Source organism: Vitis riparia, chromosome 12 (genome assembly GCF_004353265.1).
Source record: "Vitis riparia cultivar Riparia Gloire de Montpellier isolate 1030 chromosome 12, EGFV_Vit.rip_1.0, whole genome shotgun sequence".
Taxonomy (NCBI): domain Eukaryota; kingdom Viridiplantae; phylum Streptophyta; class Magnoliopsida; order Vitales; family Vitaceae; genus Vitis; species Vitis riparia.
Window position 1 is genome coordinate 19,373,080 of NC_048442.1, and position 21,543 is coordinate 19,394,622.

A 21,543-nucleotide genomic window follows, 5' to 3' on the forward strand; every position below is an offset into this window, starting at 1 on the left:
TACATCACATCACATACGTAGCATACTTTGTCTTTATTTATAAATGGGAAGACATTGTAATTGCCCCTAATAATAATGTACACCCACCTTTTCCCAAAAGACAACTCCACTACTTCAAATTGTCAAGAATGTTACATCAAGAAAGTTACAGACTTAGACAAAAGACAATGACTTATATATAAACAATAAATTCTTTGAATGATTCAAATGATAGAATTTTGGTTTAAAATCTCCGGTTTGATGGGTTAAATGTGGTCTCTTTCCAATCATGTGAGCATCATATCATCCTTTTTAACAAATTAAACTAATCGAGGTTTCAAGTTAAAAAATAAAACCGTAATAAGCAATTGAATTTTTATTTTTTAATTAAAACCTCAATTGGTAATTGAGATTTGGGATGGGTCAACTAATCCACCTCGCAGTGTGCACATGTCATCTCGTTCCTTCTATCGGTGATGCACTCTTGACCTTAATTGGTTGGGTCGTGCCTTCGATGTTATTACTTTGAAGAAATTAGAGTGGTCAAAGTAAACTTATGCTTTGGATACATTAATATGGGATAACATCATAGGATTTCGGTCTTATTGTGTTGGCCTTTGATTTAAATTTTTCAATTTTTTTTTAATGATATAACTACTACATGGCAATAAAAATTAAACATAAATTTGGCAAAATTGTTAAATTTATTTATTTTTTCCATAAAAAGACTGTTTTAACTAAAAACTTAACATTATAAGTATAACCTGAAAAAGGAAGGAGTAAATCTTATTTGAAAATTATTCTTAAAAACAATTTTTTGTTTCAAAAAACATGTTAACAAATCTAAGATAGAAAATAGTTTTTCCAGAATTTGTTCTAAAAACATGCTAGTTTAAGTTTTCAAATAAAAATTTATTTTTGAAAACAATTGAGAATTATTCTCAATTTTTTTTAATAATTAATAAAATAAATAAATAAGCAATTAGACATAGGCATGAGGAAGCAGGAAGCTGCGCCCTAAGCTTGACAAAGACTGATATGGTTGAACTCTCAAATCTTATTGACAAAATTATATGTCACGTAAAAGAGTGATCAACCTGTACTTTTCTTCCAATTAAGCAAAAAAGTTTATATAAAGCAAAGAAAAATCTCTCCTAACAAACTCTTAGGTTATGTTTGGTTCCCGAAAAATACTAAGGAAAGAAAAAAAATGCAAAAGAAAATGATTTTTTCATGTTTGGTTGTCCTATGAAAAATATAAAAGAAAATAAAATATAATTAAAATTAATTAAAATTTTATATATTTTAAAATTATTTAATCTTTATATTGATGAGTTAAAATAAATAAAATAAGTTTGAAGTAAAAAATAAAAATAATTTATCAACTTTTAATCCATTTTTTATTTTCTTTCACTTTTTCTTTCCTTCTATTTTTCCTTTATATTTTCTTTCCCTTGCATTTTCCCTCAAATTTTCTGAGAACCAAACATAGCCTTAATGATTCCCATTTTGGCTAATTCAAGTTTCGAAATTAAGAAAATATATTTATTTTTCAAATATTTATATGATAAAAAATAATTTAAAATAATATGTATATATATATTAAATGCAATCATTTATTTACATCTAATTCTCACATACATAAGATTGTAACAATAAGGATAGCATGGCCACTTTTTTTTTTTCCATAAATGTAATTTATATTTATTAGGTTGTGTAATAAAAATATTATTTTAAAAAATATAAATCATTACTAAAAATAAAAAAATTATTTAACTTACTACCAATAAAAAAACTATGTTCTAAAATAAACTATGATTTGATTATTTATTAATATATCACTTTAAAAAATAAATAATAAAAATGTTAGAATAAAAATTTAATATTTTTAAAAATAAAAAAGGTTAAGCTTACAGTTTTGACTTCAAATTTATTTTTATTTTTTTAAGTTTTGTTGTTATATGTTAATTTATTTTTATTAAAACAAATTTAGTAAAAAAACTTATATTAATTATTTATTTAATTTTCATTTATTAATATATACATATATAGGAGGTTATTAAATTTATAATATATTTAAAAAAAAAATAATATAGAAAATTAAGTAATTTACTTTATATGTTTCATATAATGTTTTTGAAATATTATTTTTGGACATTTTTAATCTTTTTACAAGGTTTTCCATGACACGTGCGCTTCAGGTGTCGGGCTCCTCGTGAACAAACCACAATCGTAGATAATATATAGAAAGAACGTGGACAAGTCTCTTGCAGTAAATTCTCTCTTTCTCGCTCTAAAATTCCGAGAAACAAACAACACAACCCCAGAGAAAGGGAAAGAGAAAGAAGGAGGAAATGGAGAATGGATCAAAGAAGAGATGGGGTTTCCAAGGACACCAAGAGCTGAATATGGCAGCCGCCGTCACCATAAGAGGAGTTCTAGGCAAAGTTATGTCAAATCTCAGTGAAGAAGATAAAAGGCCTGTTATTCCTCTTGGCCACGGCGATCCATCGGCGTTTCCCTGTTTCCGGACTACTCCGGTGGCCGAAGACGCCATCGCTGACGCCGTCCGGTCGGCCAAGTTCAACTCGTATGCCCCCACCGTCGGTCTTCTCCCTGCCAGGAGGTATGCCTTTCTTTCACTTCATCTGGCTACCCTTTTCTCCACGTGTACGGTACGGATGCAACTACAGAAAAATATACATATTTCTAAAAAAAAAAAAAAATTATATTATTTCTTACTACATATTGAAATTTCAATTTTGATAGAGGAATCTTGAATCCTTGCATTTTGAAGCTGGAGATTTTGTCTTATACTCGTAGATATTTGTGTGGAGGTCGCTCTGTTTGCCCCCCACTATACTGTCAGATTCTTTTCTCTTTCTCTTTTTCCAAAATTTATACTGTTTAATTTTTTGTCCTCATTATTGTTAAATTAATTATTATATGCAGTATTTATTTATTTATTATCTCTGTCTGAATTGCTTTCCGATGTGGGTTTGTTAGTATGAAAGTTTGTAGTGTGTACTGCTCGAACATTAGGAAAAAAAATGTTCAAAATCTGATAGATAGCGAGTGTTGATTCCAGCCACAAAACCCAGGTGAAGCTTGTCTGCTTCTTATGAGGACACTGCAGCATGTTGTCACAGTTGGCACACAGTCCTCTGAATCTCTGGCCTTATTCGGAACTTGGAAGGAGTTGGACAATTCCAGGTTGCCATTGTCACTGACCTCATACAGCAGTAATGAATGGTGGGCATAAACCCCACTCACGGGTGGCTTGGAGATTTTTGTTTATGATCATGAATTTTGGAACCCTTTTCTCCCAAAAATCCATTTTGAAATCTTCTTGCCATTTGACAAGGGCTTCCTTAGAGAAATGGTAGTAGCTAGAGTGATATGTGAACAAGCATAGATGGTTTCCTTATTTTGACTTCTTCTGAGTGTGACATGAGTTCAGGTCCCTATGGTTAGTACTGGCCAAATGGTAGGTGCTATTGTTGTTGTGAGTGTGACATGAGCTGATTAAGAGGATTAAATAGTCCCGATATTGCAAAAGTAATCTCTTCCATGTTTGAGTCTAAAAATGCTTCTCTTTTGGACATAAATGCATTTCATCTTTTCTTGTAAAAGTATCGATAAACAATCCAACTGTTGGAACATGTGAAAGGTTACTTTTATGATATCAATTATTTCATCTCTTTTAATCAAATAATCGTTGAAGAGCAATCAATGGCGATAATTGTATGATTTCACAAAGTTTCGTATTAGTCGACTCGACCAGATGCTTAATACTTAGATTTTGTTAACAGGGCTGTTGCAGAGTATCTCTCTAGGGATCTTCCATACCAGCTATCACCAGATGATATTTATCTCACAATTGGATGTACTCAGGCAATTGAAATAATGATACGAGTACTGGCACGCCCTGGTGCCAACATTCTCCTACCTAGACCTGGCTTCCCATTCTATGAAGCCCGAGCTGCAGCTGACAATCTCGAGGTCCGCCATTTTGACCTTCTTCCAGAGCAGGGTTGGGAGGTTGATCTTGAGGCAGTCAAAGCTCTTGCAGATGAAAACACTGTTGCCATTGTTATCGTAAACCCCGGCAATCCTTCTGGCAGTGTCTTCACATATGAACACTTGAAGAAGGTGGGCCAATGTGGCAACATTCCATTTATCATAAACTTGTTGATTTATCATAAGCTGGTTAATGGTTTTTTGAGTTTCAGGTTGCAGAAACGGCAAGAAATCTTGGGATTATGGTGATTTCTGATGAAGTTTACGGTCATCTTGCTTTTGGTAGTAAACCTTTTGTGCCTATGGGAGTGTTTGGATCGATTGTGCCTATCGTTACAGTTGGTTCTATATCAAAGAGATGGGTTGTTCCTGGTTGGAGACTCGGTTGGCTCGTGACAAATGACCTCAATGGCATCCTTCACAAATCTGGGGTCTTCTTCTGCCACTTATAATCCTCTTTTGTCTTCATATTTTAATATGCATATATAATTCTAGGATTGTATGGACATAACCTCATTGAATAGGGGAAAAGGTTTTGAGTACTCGATATATATCTATATAAGTTCCCTGTAACCATGCATTTTAAAATTGTAATGGTTTATTGGGCTCAAAGTCGTTAATATTTATAAGGGAGGGAGTGAGCTATCACAAATAGTATCAAAGTTAATCTCTGACCTTAGTGTGGAACTATGTCTATCCATCCATATAAGAGATGTTTGCCTATCTGATCTTCTATTCTCAGGGGACATAACAAGAATATTGTGACTGTCGGGTCATATCAAATAGGGGAAGAAGTTTTTGACACCATATATGAATGAACTCCTCACGTTTTAAAACAATGATGACCCATTGGCCTTACGGCAAACAATATCTACATGGGTGTGAGTGGGTCTTTACATAAACCTACTCATTTTTAATGAAAACTCTGACACCATCCCAAGAAGAATACGGTAATAAAGCATGAATTTGAACTTAATTTCAGTATATGATCCCATGTGTAGTAGAATTGGAAACATTGACTAGGTAGGAAACTTCCTGGTAATAGAACACTCAACTTATATCTTTGTTGTTTTTCATCTCAGGTTGTTGAGAGCATTATAAGCTGTCTCAATATTTCTTCTGATCCCGCAACTTTTATTCAGGTTTGTAAGGGAGCATGCCATTTTTTTTTTCTGTGCTTCATTTCTTAAAGAGATTGAACACTCTGATCAGTGATTTGGTTCATTTATCAGGGTGCAGTTCCAGAGATCCTGGAGAAAACAAAAGAGGATTTCTTCTCAAACACCATCAGCATACTTAGAGAATGTGCAGACATAATTCATGAGAGAATCAAGGATATCCCCTGCATTACTTGCCCGCAAAAGCCGGAAGGATCCATGTTTGTAATGGTAAAGGGAGAAAGAAAACATGATATATTTTGCACTTCAGAATATTGAGATGATTATTGTCAATTACGGTTTCTTTGCAGGTCAAGCTGAACCTGTCTCTATTGGAAGACATTGATGATGATGTAGAGTTCTGTACGAAGCTGTCTAAAGAGGAATCAGTGATTGTCCTTCCAGGTAAGAAGCAAGCAACCTTGGTTAGCTTAGGATGCTCCGACCCAACTTGATGTTTGGACAGAATTGAGTCAAATTTTTTCAACCTAACTCAATTTGGGTTAAACAGGGTTAATGATCCGATAACCAAAGCCTAACTCTAGACCGATTTGATATTTTTATAATATTTATAATATGTATTATTTTATATAACTCAAACTCAATTTGAGCTTAGAAAAATAAGGTTGAGAACCTTATATTAAAGGGCGAGTTGGGTTGGACTTAGATTAATTGTTTCTTAATTCCGGTTAGGTTTGCATTAGCTATCAACCGGACTGAACCCATCGGAGTTGCAGCCCTACGGTCTAATAATTTTGGGGTATTTGTTGCAGGTGTATCTGTGGGAATGAAGAACTGGCTTCGGGTAACTTTTGCCATTGATCCACCTTCTCTCGAAGATGGACTTGGAAGGATCAAAGCCTTCTACCAGAGGCATGCCAAGAAGGAATAAAGACTTCATCTCAGATCAATTCAATGTTTGTTGAATCTCATGATCTGTAAGGTGCTAATAAACATTAAACTGTCTGTTATTGTATCCTCAAAAGTTGAGGGAACAATTCTATTAAATGTATCGACTTCTCGGAACTTAAGATCTGTGCTAATAGCTTGGTGGCAAATATGGATCAGCAGTGTAATAACTACTGGGAAGAATGGAAAATTATGTTGGATGGAAGAAAGAAAAATGGATGACTAGAAAACTGTGGACACAAGGATCAATCAATTGACAATATCTTTCAAGATAAAATTTGTCAGCCTTCTAATAATCTTGCAAGTGGAAGTAAGGTATGAGAAAAAACAGTTTTTGATGGTATGGGTTGTACAAGCAGAGTACAATGCCAAATGATAAGAAAGGCTTTTATGATATATTGATATATATATATATATATATATATATATATATATATATATATATATATATATATATATATATATATATATATATATATATATATATGGTTATGTTTGGTTTCGGAAAATTTGAGGGAAAATGGGAAAAAAAATAAAAATAAAAGAAAAGTAGAAGGAAAGAAAAAATTAAGGAAAATAAAAAATATGTTTAAATTTAATAAATTATTTTTATACATTTAAGTTTATTTTACTTATTTCTTTCTATTATAATAAGATTAAATAATTTAAAAATATATAAATTTTTATTAATTTTAATTGTATTTGATTTTTTTTATATTTTTTATAGTGAAATCAAATATGAGAAAATTATTTTCCTTAATATTTTTTTTCTAGTATTTTTCGAGAGCTAAACATAGCCTTTAAGATTGTGTTTGATTTTTGAAAAATTTGAGAAAAATGTGAGAAAAAGAAAGTAAAGAAGAAAAGTAAAAGAAAAGCAAAAAATAAAGTAGGATAAAAAAATTAATTTAAAATTAATAAATTATTTTTATATATTATTTCAAATTTATTTTATAAAAATTGCTCTCTATTTTACTTTGTTTTTAAAAATTGTTTCTAAAAAACCACCACAAAATAGTATTATAAATTTTTAGAAACAATTTTTAAATCACACTACCAGACTTTTGGTTTCTATAAGAATGAATTTTCCATGAAAATAATTTTTTATTACCATTTTTAATTATAATCCAAATTTAATAATAAATAAGAAATGGAATTCATTTATCATTCTCATTCCCACGTACCCTAAATTAATTGGATGTATACAAGATGGAAGTGATCTTATTAAACGTGTCTGTCAAATGCAAGAGTAGAAACAAATCTCTTTTCCCCTTACACCATCTAGAAAAGATTATTTATTTTAGCTTATTTACTTTAAATTTCAATATTAAATTATTTTACCCAAAATATTCAGTGTGCTTAAAGCCTAAATTATGTCATTAAGCTATTAAGTGAGTTTATTAAGATGACATTTTATAAAATTCAATACTTAGTATTTAATGGTTTAAATTAAATTTAAGTTCCATCATTTTTTTTAATTATTGACTTAAAATTTATTACTTTATTTTTACTTTAAATATTTTGGTAATTTGATAAGATTAATTTAATTTTTTTCAAAATTATTTAATATTTACCTTCAATAAATATTTCTTTAAGTATCCTTATTAAAAGTATTGTAAATTCATAAAACAATTAAAAAAATATTTACTATAAAAAAGGAGTAGTAAATACAAAATAATGTTTGTAAAAAAGATTTGTTAAAAAGGTATTTAGTAAATCAAATTAATCACTTAATATGATTTGATGACTTAATTTAAGTCATTAAATGAATTAAGTATATTTAATAAAATAACTTAATATCACAACTTAAAGTAAAAAATAACTTTAAATATTAAATCAAAGTTCTTTTGTTTTATTTACCCATATTCAATTAATATATGTTTTATGATTATAACTTTATATTCACAATTCATCTTTTATTTTATTTTCACTTAAATGTAAATAAAACTTAATTTAACTTAACTTTAAACTTAATAGTATTAAGTATTAAGTTGTTTTTGTTATTATTATTATTATATTTTTGTTAAGTATTAAGTATTGATTAGATAAGTTGAGATAGAGTTTTGATTGTTTCAAAAAATTATTTTTAGTATTCAATGTTAAGTATTTATAAAACAACTAATAAGTAAAGAAAAATTAAAAACGAAACTTTTTAAGTTTGATAGCAAATTATATTTAACATTAAGTTAAAAAAAAACAAATATAATCTTAATCTATTTAATAATTTAAATTAAATTATTAAATTGTCTTACCAAACAACATTTATTAGAGATATAAAGACACCATAAAATTTCCACATATGTCCTTGTTTTAACTTGTCTAGAAGGAGACAATTATTTATAAAATATTTTATTATTCTTATAAATTTAAGAAATCAAAAGATGTAAATCATATTATTTACAAGCATTTTGGGAAAGGTTACAAAATTGGTAAAGCTACAAAAATGTTAAAATTGCAATAAAAAAAAGTATGGAAAAAACAGAAAGGAGAAGAAAAATTGTATGAAAGATGAATCCAACGGCTTAGAGCACGTGTTCATACAACATCAACGGTTCCAATGTTACTTTCACAAATCATGGGACCCCATAAACGGGACAAACAAACGGCCGGCCACTAATTTCCTACCGTTGAGGCCACAGAGGCACAGACCCACCTGCCTCGCTAAAAAATTCAAAGCATAACTCTAACGGCTATATTTCCCTAAACCCTACTTCAATACCCCAGCAGATCTTCCAAAACCCTCCTCAGTCTTCACTCACTCAATCAATACACAAAGTTCAAGCTCAACCATGGACTCTCCACCTCTCTCTCACCAATCTGAGCCTCGATCTGGGACTAAATCAGCCTCCCGCCTCACTCGGACTGGGGAAATCGATCAAGGAGGCCAAGAAAGGCCTAAAATCTCTCTCGATCTCAGCACACTGTCACCAAGTAAAACTCTGTCTCCTTCTAATCCTCTTCCTCTCCACGAACTCTTACTTCTTTCGCCTTCGCCGCTTCGAAGATCGAGAACCCGGCTCACTGAAAGGATAGACATGGGGGAAGAGCCTCTAGAGGCCACTGGATCTCGAAGGCGGTGCAAGAGCAGAATTAGCCAGATGGGGGTATTGGGGTGTGCTTCTCCAAGGAATGCCCGAAGGCCTCGGAGGAGGGTGGAGCAAGATGTGAGAGAAGACAAGGATTTTGGTATGGCGGAGGAGATGGGAAAGTTGAGGAAAAGGCGGCATAGCGGGCGGTCGAGGAAGGAGAAGTTGAGTTTGGTTCCCTCTGTTCCTTCTTCAAGTTCATCTCCAAGTACGTCTGAATTTATCTATTTTCCTCTGTTTTCCTCTGTTTCATTCTTTAGCCATTTGTATGATTTGATTTACCACCCTTTGGCTGATGCTGGTTTCAGAAGCCAATGAAGATGACCTCAGTAACCTACACAGAATCGGGCAGCTAGTCACTGATTTGATAATGTGGAAAGATGCTTCCAAATCAACCTTTTGGTTCGGTTTTGGCTCTGTTTGCTTCCTCTCCTCCTGTTTTACCAGAGGAATAAGCTTTAGGTATCCACCACACTGCTCCTCTATCTCAGTATCTCAATTTTCTTCAATCTTCTTGCGATCTAAAGAATCTAAGAACTGGGGATTTCATGTTTTCAGTATTTTCTCGGCAATCTCCCAGCTGGGACTTTTATTTCTCGGTTTGTCGTTCTTCTCAAACTCACTGTACCAAAGGTAGATTCATCACCTCATGTTATGATTCCTATCAATGTAGCAGTATTTTCTGAGTGACGTCAAGGGTTGATAAACAGGGATAATGTTGAAAAGAGACGCGAGTTTAAGCTCAAGGAAGACGACATTTTGCGAGTGGCCAGAGCTATACTTCCAGCTACAAATCTTGCCATTTCAAAGACAATACAACTTTTTTCAGGGGAACCATCCATGACCCTCAAGGTATTCACAACAATTCACTCCTCCTACTGTAATAATACAATGCTTCAGATTGCTCAAAAGGGTGATCAAATCAGCCAATTTTTCGTGTTTCAGGTTGCCCCATTCTTCCTTGTGGGAGCTGAGTATGGCCATCTTCTAACAGTAAGGAGACTCTGTGCACTCGGTAAGATCTCAGGACCCCAGAAAAAAAGAAAAAGAAAATCTATAGTGACCCTTTGGAAAATGGATAATAATGATGTGCATTAATGTGAGCAGGGTTTTTCATCAGCTTCACCATCCCAAAGCTTTACTCTTGCTACTCTGCTCAGATAAACACGCGAGGTATATAGAAACAACAAGCCAAGCCCCTGCTCCCTTTGTTTTGCTTTCTAGTTTGTCATGAGATATCGAAACTGTGTTATTGTTGATGCAGTTGAGTACTTGAAAGGGTGGGTGGTGGAAGCATGGGGAGCCTGCTCTCACAAGAAGATAGTTGCAGCATCAGCAGTCACAGTATTTTGGAATCTATCTGCTATCAAAACACGGATTTTTGCAGGTGGGGTTTACATATCAATTGCAGAAGTCTTGTTAAATTCTGGAAATTATAAGATGTTAGAAAAGTTGCATCATTTTCTCTACCTAAAATGTAGTTCATGATGTTCTGTGGGCAGCATTTATATCTCTGGTAATACTCCGATATCATCGGCAGCAATCAGAAGCAAACATGGAAGAAAGGGAAGCAGAAGGAGAGGAAAAAGAGCAGCAGCAGCAGCCACAACTCACAATGGTTGTGGGAGGAGGAGGAGGAGGAGGAGGATCCCAGAAGTAGAGTAGCAGTTTGATTTCTCCCATTCTGAATCCCATTTTATTTGTTTACTTTTCTGCTGAGTGGATGAGTCTCTCTCCATATATAGCACTAACAGCTGATGGAAAACATGTAGTGGAAGATGTGATCACAGCTTACTTGTATAAATAAAAATGCCTCTGCCTTTTTTGCCTATTTAAATTAGTGTTAATTGTACTTGGTAATAATTCCATGAAACTCCAAGTGACAAGTTGTCCTCAATTTGAAATAAAGAAATTAAAAATTTTGGTAATTAAAATATAATTATTAAAATAAATAAAATGGTGAATTTGAAAATTGAAAAGATTTGTATTCCCATAAAAAAATAAATAATATTTTAAATAGCGATACTATCCAAATATATTTCAAAATTTCTCCAAGAGGTGTTTGGTTCTTGAAAAATACTAAAAAAAAAAAGGGAAAAATAATTTTCTTTCTTCAACGTATAAAATATGAAAAAAAAAATCAAATATAATTAAAAATAAAAATAAAAATTTATACAGTTTTAAAATTAAATGTATAAAATGATTTAATGATTTTAAATTTATTTTTTAATTTTTTTTCACTTTTTCTCTCCTTTCTATTTTAAAGAAAAGAGACTACTTTATTTTCTATTTCCAACTCCAACATTTTCATTGTATTTTCCTAAAATCAAACATACCCTAAATGTTTCTATCCAAAGGAACAAGTTTCATTGGCTATCTCTATTGTTCATCAAATATTTTGAATTCATAAATCCACAATGATTTTGCATATGTATTAAGTAAAATAATGTAAGATTAATTAAAATTAACCACTATCAATCCAATAGTCCAATCACACCTTTATTTCATCCTATAGAGGTTGGTTAGATTGATATGACAATAAATTAAAAATATAATGTTGTTTCTTTCTTCTTCTTCTTTTTTTTTTTTTTTTTAAACAAGTAGATAATTACATTGTACTTGTTGAATTTATAAATTAATCAAAATAAATTGAAAAAGAAAACGTTTTTATATAGATGTGATCAAGGGATCAATACGAGTTGGTGGGTCATATTTGTGTAGTATCTAAACTCAGATATTCTATTAAATAGGTTAACTTAAATTCAATATGAATAATAATTATTATGATTAAATTCATTTTATGTAAGTTAGATTCAAAAATTATTACTAAACCAGTTATATATTTCGATATGAATTTAACCTACATATGATAATGCTTCGACCACAAGACATGAAAAGCAGGGTAGGATGGAATGATGTTGGTGAATCTGATGTGGTACGAGGATAACCGATTAAAGGAATGTTTGATAAAATTTAATATTTATTATTTAATAATTTAAATTGATTTTAAGTTAAATTATATTTGAGTTATTCACTTAAAACTTATTACTTAATTATTACTTTAAATATTAAAATTATTTGATAAAATTAATTAAAATTTTATCTTAAATTATCAAATTGACATATTTATCCTTATAAATTATAAGTAAGGTAAATAAAGTCGTGTAATAATAAAGAAGATCGTGGAGATAATTAAGATAAATGAAGTAAAAATATAAAATAAAGATGTTGACTTAAAAATAAATAAATTATTTTTACTTGTTACTTAAAAATTATTTTTAATTTTAATTTTTATATTAATTTATTTTATAAAAAATATTTAATTTACTTAGTGATGAAGTTACCATGCATGATACACCCACTATTTCCGAATATATGCTTTACTTGTCTCTCACCTTATCAGTTCCCCTTTGCACAAAGGTAAGCTCTAAAAGGGACCAAGTCCAAGTCTAAGTCAAACAATACCCTAATAGCAAAACCCTAACACGTTTGTTTTTATTCTAGGGCTTCTTAACGTCCCCAACCGATTTGGATCCTGAAGCTAGGGTTTTTGAGCGATGGAAACGGCGACTACAGAGACGGTGATGGAAACGGCGACTACGGAGACGGCGATGACAACGGAGACCACGGAGACGGCGAAGGCAGCTGTGACGGAGAAGAGGAAGCCGGTGTTCACGAAGGTGGACCAGTTGAAGCCGGGGACCGGTGGCCACACTCTGACGGTGAAGGTGGTGAGCTCTAAGACCGTGTTGCAAAAGGGCCGATCGGTGTCGCAGCATCTTCGCCACACTCGTATTGCTGAGTGTCTTGTTGGGGATGAGACTGGGGCGATCATCTTCACTGCTCGTAACGATCAAGGTATTTGTTTATATCTTGAGTATGTGTCCCTTTTATTTTTGTGAGTTTCTCGTTTAGGGTGTGTTTGTGGTTTGTTTGGTTGCAGAGGAAATGTGAGAAACAAAGAGAATTGTGCATCTTACGTTGTAACGCTCTTGGAATTGTGTTAAAAGGGTGTTGAAAAGGGGTGTTAGCGTTCAATTTTTTTTTTCTTAATGTTTGGCTCATGAGAAAAAGTGAGAAAAATGAAGTGAAATATTTTATCTTTAGGTTTGCTTAGGCCGCCGTAAACATAAAATAAAATTTGAATTTTTGTGCTGCAGAATTTTCATTGTTGGTAATACAAGGAAATTGAAAATAGCATGAAAGTTAAAAAATTTATTATATTTTCTGTTTCATTTTTCTCAGCATCTACTGAAGATGAATTGTCTTTGTCATGGTTTAGTGTCTGTGAAGGATCAGTTGCATTAGATTACTTAAATTTGAAATATATGATGTTGTGCTTTTATGTCAATTTCAAAGATTTAAGTTTGGAAAATTTTTTGTTGGCTCTTTGTTGATTAATTGTACCTTAAAATCCAACTCCTTCATGATTTTCAAGCGAGCAACAACTCCATGTTCAGTAATTTAACATCTGCTAGAAGCCATTTCCACCACTTATTTTTGTGAATGAAGAAGTTAACATCAATGCTGTTTACTACCTTTGAGGCTTGGCTCAAGTGGCAAGAGTTTGGATTGGGGACTGTGGAGGTCTTGGGTTCGATTCCTTGTCATAAAATAAATATATATGAAAAAACAAAAAAAAAACAAAGTTATTACCATCAATCAATCTATGATAAAGACCAAAAGTTTTCCACCTCGGGCCCATTCCATATTTCCTTTCTTCATTGACCTGCCACCTTTGCTTACCAGTTAAGCCATCAACATTGGATGTAAAAATCCAGGTCATTGTTGCAAGCTTGCCTAACCAAAAGAAAAAGTTTTGACAAAAGCAAACACTATGGGCATTTTTTTTGTTTTCCCTAATCGAGCAGGGCTGAACCTAAATTTTGGTACTCCTTTTTTCTTCCAACTTTTTAGTGTTGGGCCTAGGTCTTCAAAGAAGTATTTTCTAAAAACTTTTTATTTTTTTGAGTTACTTCAGCAACTAAGATAAGTTCTTGACATGGCTTTACTGTAATCTAGCTTATTAAATATTGAAGCGTGATGCTCTTAAAAACTGCAGTAGGATAAGATAGGAATTTTGAATTTGAGATGAGCTCAACCTGGGATCCACTTGTACAGTTGAGGATTCTATATTACGTTCTTGTTTGGATAAATTAACCATGTTGCTTTTGGAAGTTTATTCAACTCTCTCTCTCTCTCTCTCAACAGATGCATTATACCCAATTTTGAACAATTGCCATAGACGACATTTGTATGCGGGGTGGATTGTATTTATATTCTTTTGATAGGCAATACAAGACGTATGTATATAGCAACAAAAGAGTACATTAGAGGACACAGGATGGACACAATCAGCACAAAAAGGCAAAGACAAACAAGAGAGAACACAAAAAGCAACTCTCTCTGTCTCATTAAGATCCTAACCAATCAACACACTCAAAGGAAGGCATTGAACCTTCCTTTAGGTACATCCCTCCCCAAGCTATGTAACAACCATAGCATGGATGCCTGCAGAAGCCTAAACGAATTCAGTTGGTCATTACATTTTCGTTCTGTTGCCCCTGCAAGCTTTTTTCCCTTCCATTGTTCCCTCATCGACCTATAGATGCTTGACTGCTTACTACTACCTAATTGAGATGGAAACATTTTTCAGGACTTGAACCTGTGAATATTCTACCTATCATTAATCATGCATTTAGAAGTATGGAATCCATTTTTCTGTTTAATTTTATTGTAAATAATGCTTGTGGCAAAACTGAGAATGACACGTTTTTTAACTGGTACTTTAAAGTCAGTGATCTATTGATTCACTATCATAATTTTATTTCATCTGCTTGATCTCACATTGCTTGGGCTTCACACAAATGTAGTTTGGTCCCAGCTTCCTTATCCCAGTAGCACTTAGGTGAGTCTGTGTGTATGAAAGATGTCAAAGCATTGCCGTTTTATATTAATAGTAATGAGGTACCTATGTCACCATGCAGTTGATATGATGAAGGCGGGCGCCACCGTGATTCTGCGCAATGCAAAGATTGACATGTTTAAGGGATCAATGAGGCTAGCAGTTGACAAATGGGGACGTGTTGAAGTGACCGAGGATGCTAACTTTGTAGTTAAAGAGCAGAACAATCTTTCGCTAGTTGAGTATGAACTGGTTAATGTGCTGGAAGAGTGATAGGTAAATACATTGCCTTAAGAAGTGAATATATTACGAGGTTACAAAAGGTTTGATTATTGTTGGGTGGTCCTTAATCAGATGCAGCTTTTATGTTTGCTACACAAGTCTTGCCAGAGATGTTTTCGGTTTTGAAGCAGTGAACTGTTTCAGCTTTTAGCTACTTGGAAAGGTCGATTATTGTTGTGCTTTATGTTCTTATATGGCAGAACCCTGCACAGTAAATAGATAATATATTGGCAAGATGTCTTCAGTTTTCTTTTGCTTTTATTTTTGTTAATCATGGCTTGCATTTAGGGAGGACAATGGAGTGGGTTTGGGATGGATGCCTGAAAAAAACCATTGCCATCCTTACTTCCATCCCTCTCTTAGCCTGTAGGACTCCTTTTTGGCTTGCTTTTCTTATGCAGAGTTTGCTAGCTTCGGTGCAGAGTCATCATAAAATAATGCCCCTGTAGGCTGAAGACTAACGCGTACACTAGTTGATAGGACGATTGCCTGTTGGGTACCATTCTTCAACGCCGAAAACTATTTTCTAGACTTGGAATTGATTGGCAACTTTTTATTAGAAAATGGTTTTTTAAGCTGTCATGAGATTTTACTTGTTTTCACAATTTTTTTGTAGGTTATTTTAAAAAATAATTATACAAATATACAAAACAAATAAAAATAAAATATTATAAATAAAAATTATTTTAAAATACAAAAAATAAGTTAATAACAGTACAGGTTTTCAAAAAACTGTTTTCGAAAACATTCTTTTAATTGTTTTTTAATAAGGGTAAATACTGATAACCTGAGGGATAGCATAACTGCTCTGAATTTGAATTTGCTCCCCAATGGTCACCCATTCGAATCTCTCTAAGGCCATTGGAGGTTTATCCGATTGTTAATTTCAGGGCATCATGAAATTAGTCAAGGTGATCGTAAGCTGACACGGACATCCACGGTTATAAGATAAAAAAATAAAAAAAGAGGGTAAACACCGAGGACATTTTATTTTACTATATAAATTTAGGGTGGTGTTTGTCATTGTATTTTGGATCCATCATCAATTGCCCTTGCCTAGTGCCAAATGTTGGACAGCCAAGGTTCAAATGCTGCTTAGGAAAGCCAAGGGTCGTAGCAGCCTTCTACGCATGTTGGCAAAAGATTTTCTGATAAAGAGGACACTCTGAGAACGATGTCCCTGCTTGTGATTCAGTTATAACATTGACACAAGTAAAGCCGTTTTGGCAATCAATGCACAAGCAGATTATTGCAAGTTTAAAGAACAAACTTCAAAAACATCAAAGGCAAATTCCTCCGGTCTAGCAATGTGTGTGAGCTTATTAATGCAAGTTTAATGATAAGTTATAATTTGCATCCTCATGAGTACAGTCAACAAAATGTGGGGGAAAAAGACATTGCGGCAATGGCAATGTGATCCATCTCTCCAGCCTGCCTGGAATTGCCATTAAGTAGGGTTGATTACAGGCCTAAAAAAACACAAGACTGTGTCAGGAATGAGTGCCAACAAAAATCTTAAAAGGTTGAATTGATTTTGGGATCAAATACTGGGTTCAATGTAATACACTTGGCAGCACAGGAGGTTAAGTTTTCTTAGTTATATATCACTTCTGCTAATCAAAACTTAGGACCACCTGGATATGCTAACAAACTAAATCAAAAGTAACTAATGGAAACTCAAAACAAGGGTTGGTAGTAGTCGATGAATTATACATAGGCTAAAACCATGATGAGGTATGAGGATGTGGATCTAGCATATATGACCATATACAATGGTTTTTGTAGCTTCTGTCCAAGTTCAGGACAGTAGGCCCAAAGGCAACATGCATCATATGTCACAGATGTAAATAAAAACACACTGGAAAACATTATAATTCATTGGCATTTGGGATTCAACTAGTCCACAAGACATGTGCATCAGGGTAGATGAGAACAGAAATTTTAGAAGGCATGTTTTATTACCATCTACATGATATCAGCAAATAGATATTGTCATAATGAGTACAATGAAATGCATTCTTACATCAACCCATCAATAATCCAAGTGCAAAAAGGAAGAAACACACTATTGAGCCATCAAAAGTATAGATTAGATGGATTAGAGGCACATGCTATACATTGTTAGCATTGCTCGGTTTCATTGATTATCTAACTTATCAAGCATCACTTCTTAGAATGCACTGTATTTTGAACTAATCTATGCTGGAACACCTCGCACAACCCCTTGTACATTCATCATGCATCATCATTGCAAGCTGCTTGAATACAAAGAGAAATTAGCATTATGCTTCAATGGTCTTATTAACATCCATGTGAAAAAGAACAAAGGGAAGAAAAAGATGAAAAAATAAAGTTAACTCAAAGATCAGCAAAGCAACTTCACAATTATATAGGGAGCTACATATGAAGCATTACATGTGACTTCAATGGTCTTATTAGCATTAACTGTCAAAACAACTAAAAGTACTATAGTTAAGCCTCAAAAGGGAGGAAAAAAAAACAATGAAAAATTATTAGTTCATTTAGGTTTTGGAAATGTAGAATTCCAACTTGGCTCTTCTGCATGCTCAATTCAAACTTCTAACTTATCTGCTGTCACTGTCTTAGAGTGCAGAATTTTGTACATAAAACCTTGCGTCAATCCTCTGGACATTCATCACACATCATCATTGCAAGCTGATTGAATACAGAGAATTAGTAATCTCCCTAATCAATCACATCGATGCTAAAATTCTAAAATCAATTTTATTTTAATAAAGCATTCAGATGAAAAACCCCAAGTTTTGAAATTTGAAATTAATAACGAACACATGCAAAAAAAGAGGAGGTGATCATAACTAAAATTATGAAGGACCCATAAAAAGTATAAATCTAATGGTTGAAAGCTGACATTCAGCTTCCAAGTTCATGCACCATGAGTCACTCTTTAGTCAAGGAGGAATACCTAATATTTAAATAAAACAGGACAAAATATGCAAAGAGAAGATGATGATTCTTGCATACAACACTTCATAAATTGCTCAACCATGATAACTGAGAAATGTCCTTAAGTATGTTTAACTCATATTTTGAGAGTTCCCGATGCAACTCTGGAAGAAAAATACTAACAGATGTTTTCATATTCGTTGACTAATCAATGTCTTTTTCATTTAATATGCAACTGAAGAACCACCAGTATAGTTGTCAATTTGACCATCCATACCAAATTTACAACCAAGCACTGCATCCATTGATTCAGCCATGTATAGACCACAATTTGACAATAGTTAATACATTGCAAGTGACCACATTTTATGTTAATGCAACATTGACCTTAAGTCATCAATTGAAATTCCATGATTACAAAGGAGAAAAAAAATAGGAGGGCAAGGGTTGCCTGGGCCTATTTCTTAACAAGCTGATTTAACAAAAGAAACTTGTGGATAGATGATAATGAAATATTGAACAGTCTGAATGTTTCATCTCAGTATAGGAAACAAATCACATTTGACTATTCCACTTTATCAAAAGCACAGACCTACAAGTTTGTGGTAAGACTTGGAGATGACAAATAGCTGCTTGTACTTGCCTTCATGTCAACAGTATGTCTGAAGTCCAGATATTAAGCCATTGTTAAAAACATGGATGCATTTCTTAGTGCTATATGGAAAACCATTTTAAAGATTGTTTACTTCTCATATGCAGAATGGTCTTAGCAATTTTCAACAATGAGTCAAAAGGACCAGGTCAGCACTGTAGTGCCATTAGATATAGGATGGTGGATAAAGTACTAAATGAGAATAAAATAGCTGAACAAAGAAAATTTAAGATTAAAAAGATATGTTGGGTTAGAAGAAATAATATTCATTCAAAACTGCAGTTGGTGCAACCCCAGTCTGAAATAGGAACACTCTTCATAGGTGGCATTATGTCATCATTGTACAACCCCTTTTATGATCAAGGCTTAGAGGCACTCAAAACAAAATGAAATTGCACCTCTTTTTGCAAATAAGAATATTTCAATAAGCACATAGAAAGATTTGGAACAAAACCCAGGTACATGGATATTATAGATGGAGGACCGTAAGAACAAAACAACAGTTCAAAAAGCAATGAACTAGATTGAATGTAAGCCCCACCCGAGATATCAGTATAATCTAACGCAGACCAAAAATTGGCCTTTCATATTATAGTTCCAATTATAGCAGCGTACATTTATGACCTTGCATCTTCTGCAGTTAGATTAAGGCATTCCCAAAATTAAGTATAGATATCTGGATCATGAACTTTCTCACTTAAATCCAAATGTTCAGTCCCATTTATTGCTTTCAGAAAAGAGTGAATGATGGCAAGAATATGGTAAACTTTAACCAGAAGGAAAACTCAATTAGATTACCAATAACAGAGAAATATTCCAGAACATGTACAGAAAGATCACAGAATGAAATGAATGAATGGATCTTTTGAACTAAGCTTCCATAAACCATTGTCCACTCAACGATGTCAATTTACATCACATGGTTTCATGTTTCATAATTATTTCTGAAAAATATCTGCCTTGCCTAATCTATTGAAGACACCATTCACTACTAGTTTGAAAGCTTGAAAAAACCAAACAAGTCCAAGTCATTCCATCTTTGCTTCTTGATCTTCATCTAGTCTTGTCTTGGCCTACAACATGAAAAAAAGGAGTGTGCATTTTTTTATCAAAACGAGAAGATAGGAAAGGAAGGACAATTTCACTTCTTTTTTTTTTTAAGAGGTAAAAGTGTGACAAGCAGTGGTTTTGCTATCATACTTCAGTTAGGGACCTAAAATCCCCCATCACTCCATAGATGGAAAGAAAAATTTAGTGTATAAAAGATTAAAACCCATGCCATTTAACTAGATTGAATCCAATATCCCCTTATTCTTACATAACATCTAATCACAGATTATTGGGATTCCTAGTGTCCTATTTCATTTTGTTTACGGCTCTAATAGCTTTGAGCCAATATCCAGCAAACACTAACTTACCAGAAAATCAAAAGGAAGAAAGGACATCATTGGCTTTATAAAGATTGGCTAGATACCTAATTCAAGCACGAAAACCCAGTGGTTAGGCAACTTATTAGCAAATCTCCTATGACAAACATAAGCAAACAAGACAACCCCTGCTACAGAGGACATACACACAAATCTAAACATAGTTGTCACAGTGAATAACTTGTCAGCAAATGATTCATCAAGAAATTCACTTTAGATCTCTGAATCCAAATATTGTCTATCTACTTGTTCTATTCTACCCAATATTGCAAAACAGAGCCAAAGGTTGGTGAAGAAATAGTTGTGGCTGAGTATTTTTAAGGACTATGTTTATTTTATGAAGAAAGATTTGAGTCTTCATATGGAGAAAAAAAAAATTAAGGAAATGAATGTCATCAGATCCTAAAATTCAATTGATTCATTTAGAAACCACCTGTTTTCTAGAGTTTTTAATGTATTTTTCAACCCAAGGAAAAATTTTTGCCTCAAAAACATGAATAGCTTTAAAAGAAATCAACACTGCCAGAATCCAATAAATGAATGATACGGCAAATTTGCAAAATCACATGCAAATGGATCTCAAACAAAATCCACGAAGAGAAATATCGTCATCAGAGCAACTCCAACCAATCAAAACCCAACAAAAAAAAAAAAAAAACCAAATGTATCAATTTCCATTTGAACTACAAATCATCATTCAAACAAAAAGATCTAAAACGTGAAACGAAAATACCTTCTGGAAGCCAACCGTAACCGCGGCGAGAGATGGAGAGCATCGAAGTCATCAATGCCGAAGCAGTTGCAGTGTGGAACGGCACCATTGTTTCCACGCAACTCAGTTCAACAGGACACCTTCAAAACAACATCATCATCTTCTGCATCAAATCTCTCTCTATCCTATCTATCCATATATCTAAATCAGTAGCTGAGTATTACCTGAAAATGCGATTGGAAAGAGGCTTATTGCCGGAGATGCGTAGTGGAGAACGAGCAGCTTTGGCTTCGGAGGCGACTCTCGCCGCCGCGTTCCTGACGGAGGTGGAACGAAAAATGGATCTGGCGGCGAAGCCGGCGGTGGTGGTGGCCATTGCTGTCCTGAGTTAAAGTTTGAATTAAAGTTTCTTGAGTTGAGTTTCCGTTATGGATTACAAGTGAAGATCGGGGTTTTGCAATGAAGAGGACTAAAACCCTAGAGAGATGT

General features: G+C 33.3%; 4 protein-coding genes across 9 annotated transcripts; 3 read left to right on the plus strand and 1 right to left on the minus strand.

Moving 5' to 3' along the window:
• The first annotated feature begins 2,244 nt into the window (after nt 1-2,244).
• LOC117927179 (nicotianamine aminotransferase 1-like) lies at nt 2,245-6,199 on the plus strand. Its single transcript, XM_034846611.1, has 7 exons — nt 2,245-2,605; nt 3,792-4,131; nt 4,212-4,430; nt 5,082-5,141; nt 5,232-5,387; nt 5,468-5,561; nt 5,930-6,199. Exons 1-7 carry the CDS (start codon nt 2,334-2,336, stop codon nt 6,046-6,048), a joined length of 1,260 nt encoding a protein of 419 aa, XP_034702502.1. The 5' UTR covers nt 2,245-2,333; the 3' UTR covers nt 6,049-6,199.
• A 2,590-nt stretch (nt 6,200-8,789) lies between these two features.
• On the plus strand, nt 8,790-10,988 carry LOC117926237 (reticulon-like protein B17). Its single transcript, XM_034845316.1, has 8 exons — nt 8,790-9,359; nt 9,460-9,613; nt 9,710-9,784; nt 9,862-10,003; nt 10,097-10,166; nt 10,259-10,324; nt 10,416-10,538; nt 10,654-10,988. The coding sequence occupies exons 1-8, from the start codon at nt 8,855-8,857 to the stop codon at nt 10,809-10,811; spliced, it is 1,293 nt and encodes a 430-aa protein (XP_034701207.1). The 5' UTR covers nt 8,790-8,854; the 3' UTR covers nt 10,812-10,988.
• Nucleotides 10,989-12,602: 1,614 nt separating this feature from the next.
• LOC117927355 (uncharacterized protein At4g28440-like) lies at nt 12,603-15,592 on the plus strand. Its single transcript, XM_034846851.1, has 2 exons — nt 12,603-13,009; nt 15,139-15,592. Exons 1-2 carry the CDS (start codon nt 12,709-12,711, stop codon nt 15,327-15,329), a joined length of 492 nt encoding a protein of 163 aa, XP_034702742.1. The 5' UTR covers nt 12,603-12,708; the 3' UTR covers nt 15,330-15,592.
• A 1,016-nt stretch (nt 15,593-16,608) lies between these two features.
• LOC117925821 (protein NUCLEAR FUSION DEFECTIVE 6, chloroplastic/mitochondrial-like) lies at nt 16,609-21,530 on the minus strand. 6 transcript variants are annotated; one of them, XM_034844916.1, is made up of 4 exons: nt 21,279-21,529; nt 21,076-21,194; nt 20,334-20,389; nt 17,677-18,014 (listed from the first exon to the last, which is right to left on the minus strand). In XM_034844916.1, the coding sequence occupies exons 1-3, from the start codon at nt 21,428-21,430 to the stop codon at nt 20,382-20,384; spliced, it is 279 nt and encodes a 92-aa protein (XP_034700807.1). In that variant the 5' UTR covers nt 21,431-21,529; the 3' UTR covers nt 17,677-18,014; nt 20,334-20,381. The 6 variants fall into 6 exon arrangements, with proteins under 6 accessions (XP_034700808.1, XP_034700803.1, XP_034700807.1 ...); XM_034844915.1 differs by lacking the exon at nt 17,677-18,014 and adding an exon at nt 19,684-19,988; XM_034844917.1 differs by lacking the exons at nt 17,677-18,014; nt 20,334-20,389 and adding an exon at nt 16,609-16,807 and having other exon boundaries at nt 21,279-21,530.
• Between the last annotated feature and the right edge of the window lie 13 nt (nt 21,531-21,543).

Excerpts from the sequence above, each read along its gene's own strand:
- LOC117927179 (XM_034846611.1), top strand. The coding sequence starts at position 2,334 with ATGGAGAATGGATCAAAGAAGAGATGGGGTTTCCAAGGACACCAAGAG. Across the intron at positions 2,606-3,791 it reads GGTCTTCTCCCTGCCAGGAG|GGCTGTTGCAGAGTATCTCT; the intron begins GTATGCCTTTCT and ends TTTTGTTAACAG. Across the intron at positions 5,388-5,467 it reads AAGGATCCATGTTTGTAATG|GTCAAGCTGAACCTGTCTCT; the intron begins GTAAAGGGAGAA and ends GTTTCTTTGCAG.
- LOC117926237 (XM_034845316.1), top strand. The coding sequence starts at position 8,855 with ATGGACTCTCCACCTCTCTCTCACCAATCTGAGCCTCGATCTGGGACT. Across the intron at positions 9,360-9,459 it reads TTCTTCAAGTTCATCTCCAA|AAGCCAATGAAGATGACCTC; the intron begins GTACGTCTGAAT and ends TGCTGGTTTCAG. Across the intron at positions 10,325-10,415 it reads TGCTCAGATAAACACGCGAG|TTGAGTACTTGAAAGGGTGG; the intron begins GTATATAGAAAC and ends TTGTTGATGCAG.
- LOC117925821 (XM_034844912.1), bottom strand. The coding sequence starts at position 21,430 with ATGGCCACCACCACCGCCGGCTTCGCCGCCAGATCCATTTTTCGTTCC. Across the intron at positions 21,195-21,278 it reads CTTTCCAATCGCATTTTCAG|GTGTCCTGTTGAACTGAGTT; the intron begins GTAATACTCAGC and ends GTTGTTTTGAAG. Across the intron at positions 17,594-21,075 it reads TTACGGTTGGCTTCCAGAAG|CTTGCAATGATGATGCATGA; the intron begins GTATTTTCGTTT and ends GTATTCAAGCAG.
- LOC117927355 (XM_034846851.1), top strand. The coding sequence starts at position 12,709 with ATGGAAACGGCGACTACAGAGACGGTGATGGAAACGGCGACTACGGAG. Across the intron at positions 13,010-15,138 it reads CACTGCTCGTAACGATCAAG|TTGATATGATGAAGGCGGGC; the intron begins GTATTTGTTTAT and ends GTCACCATGCAG.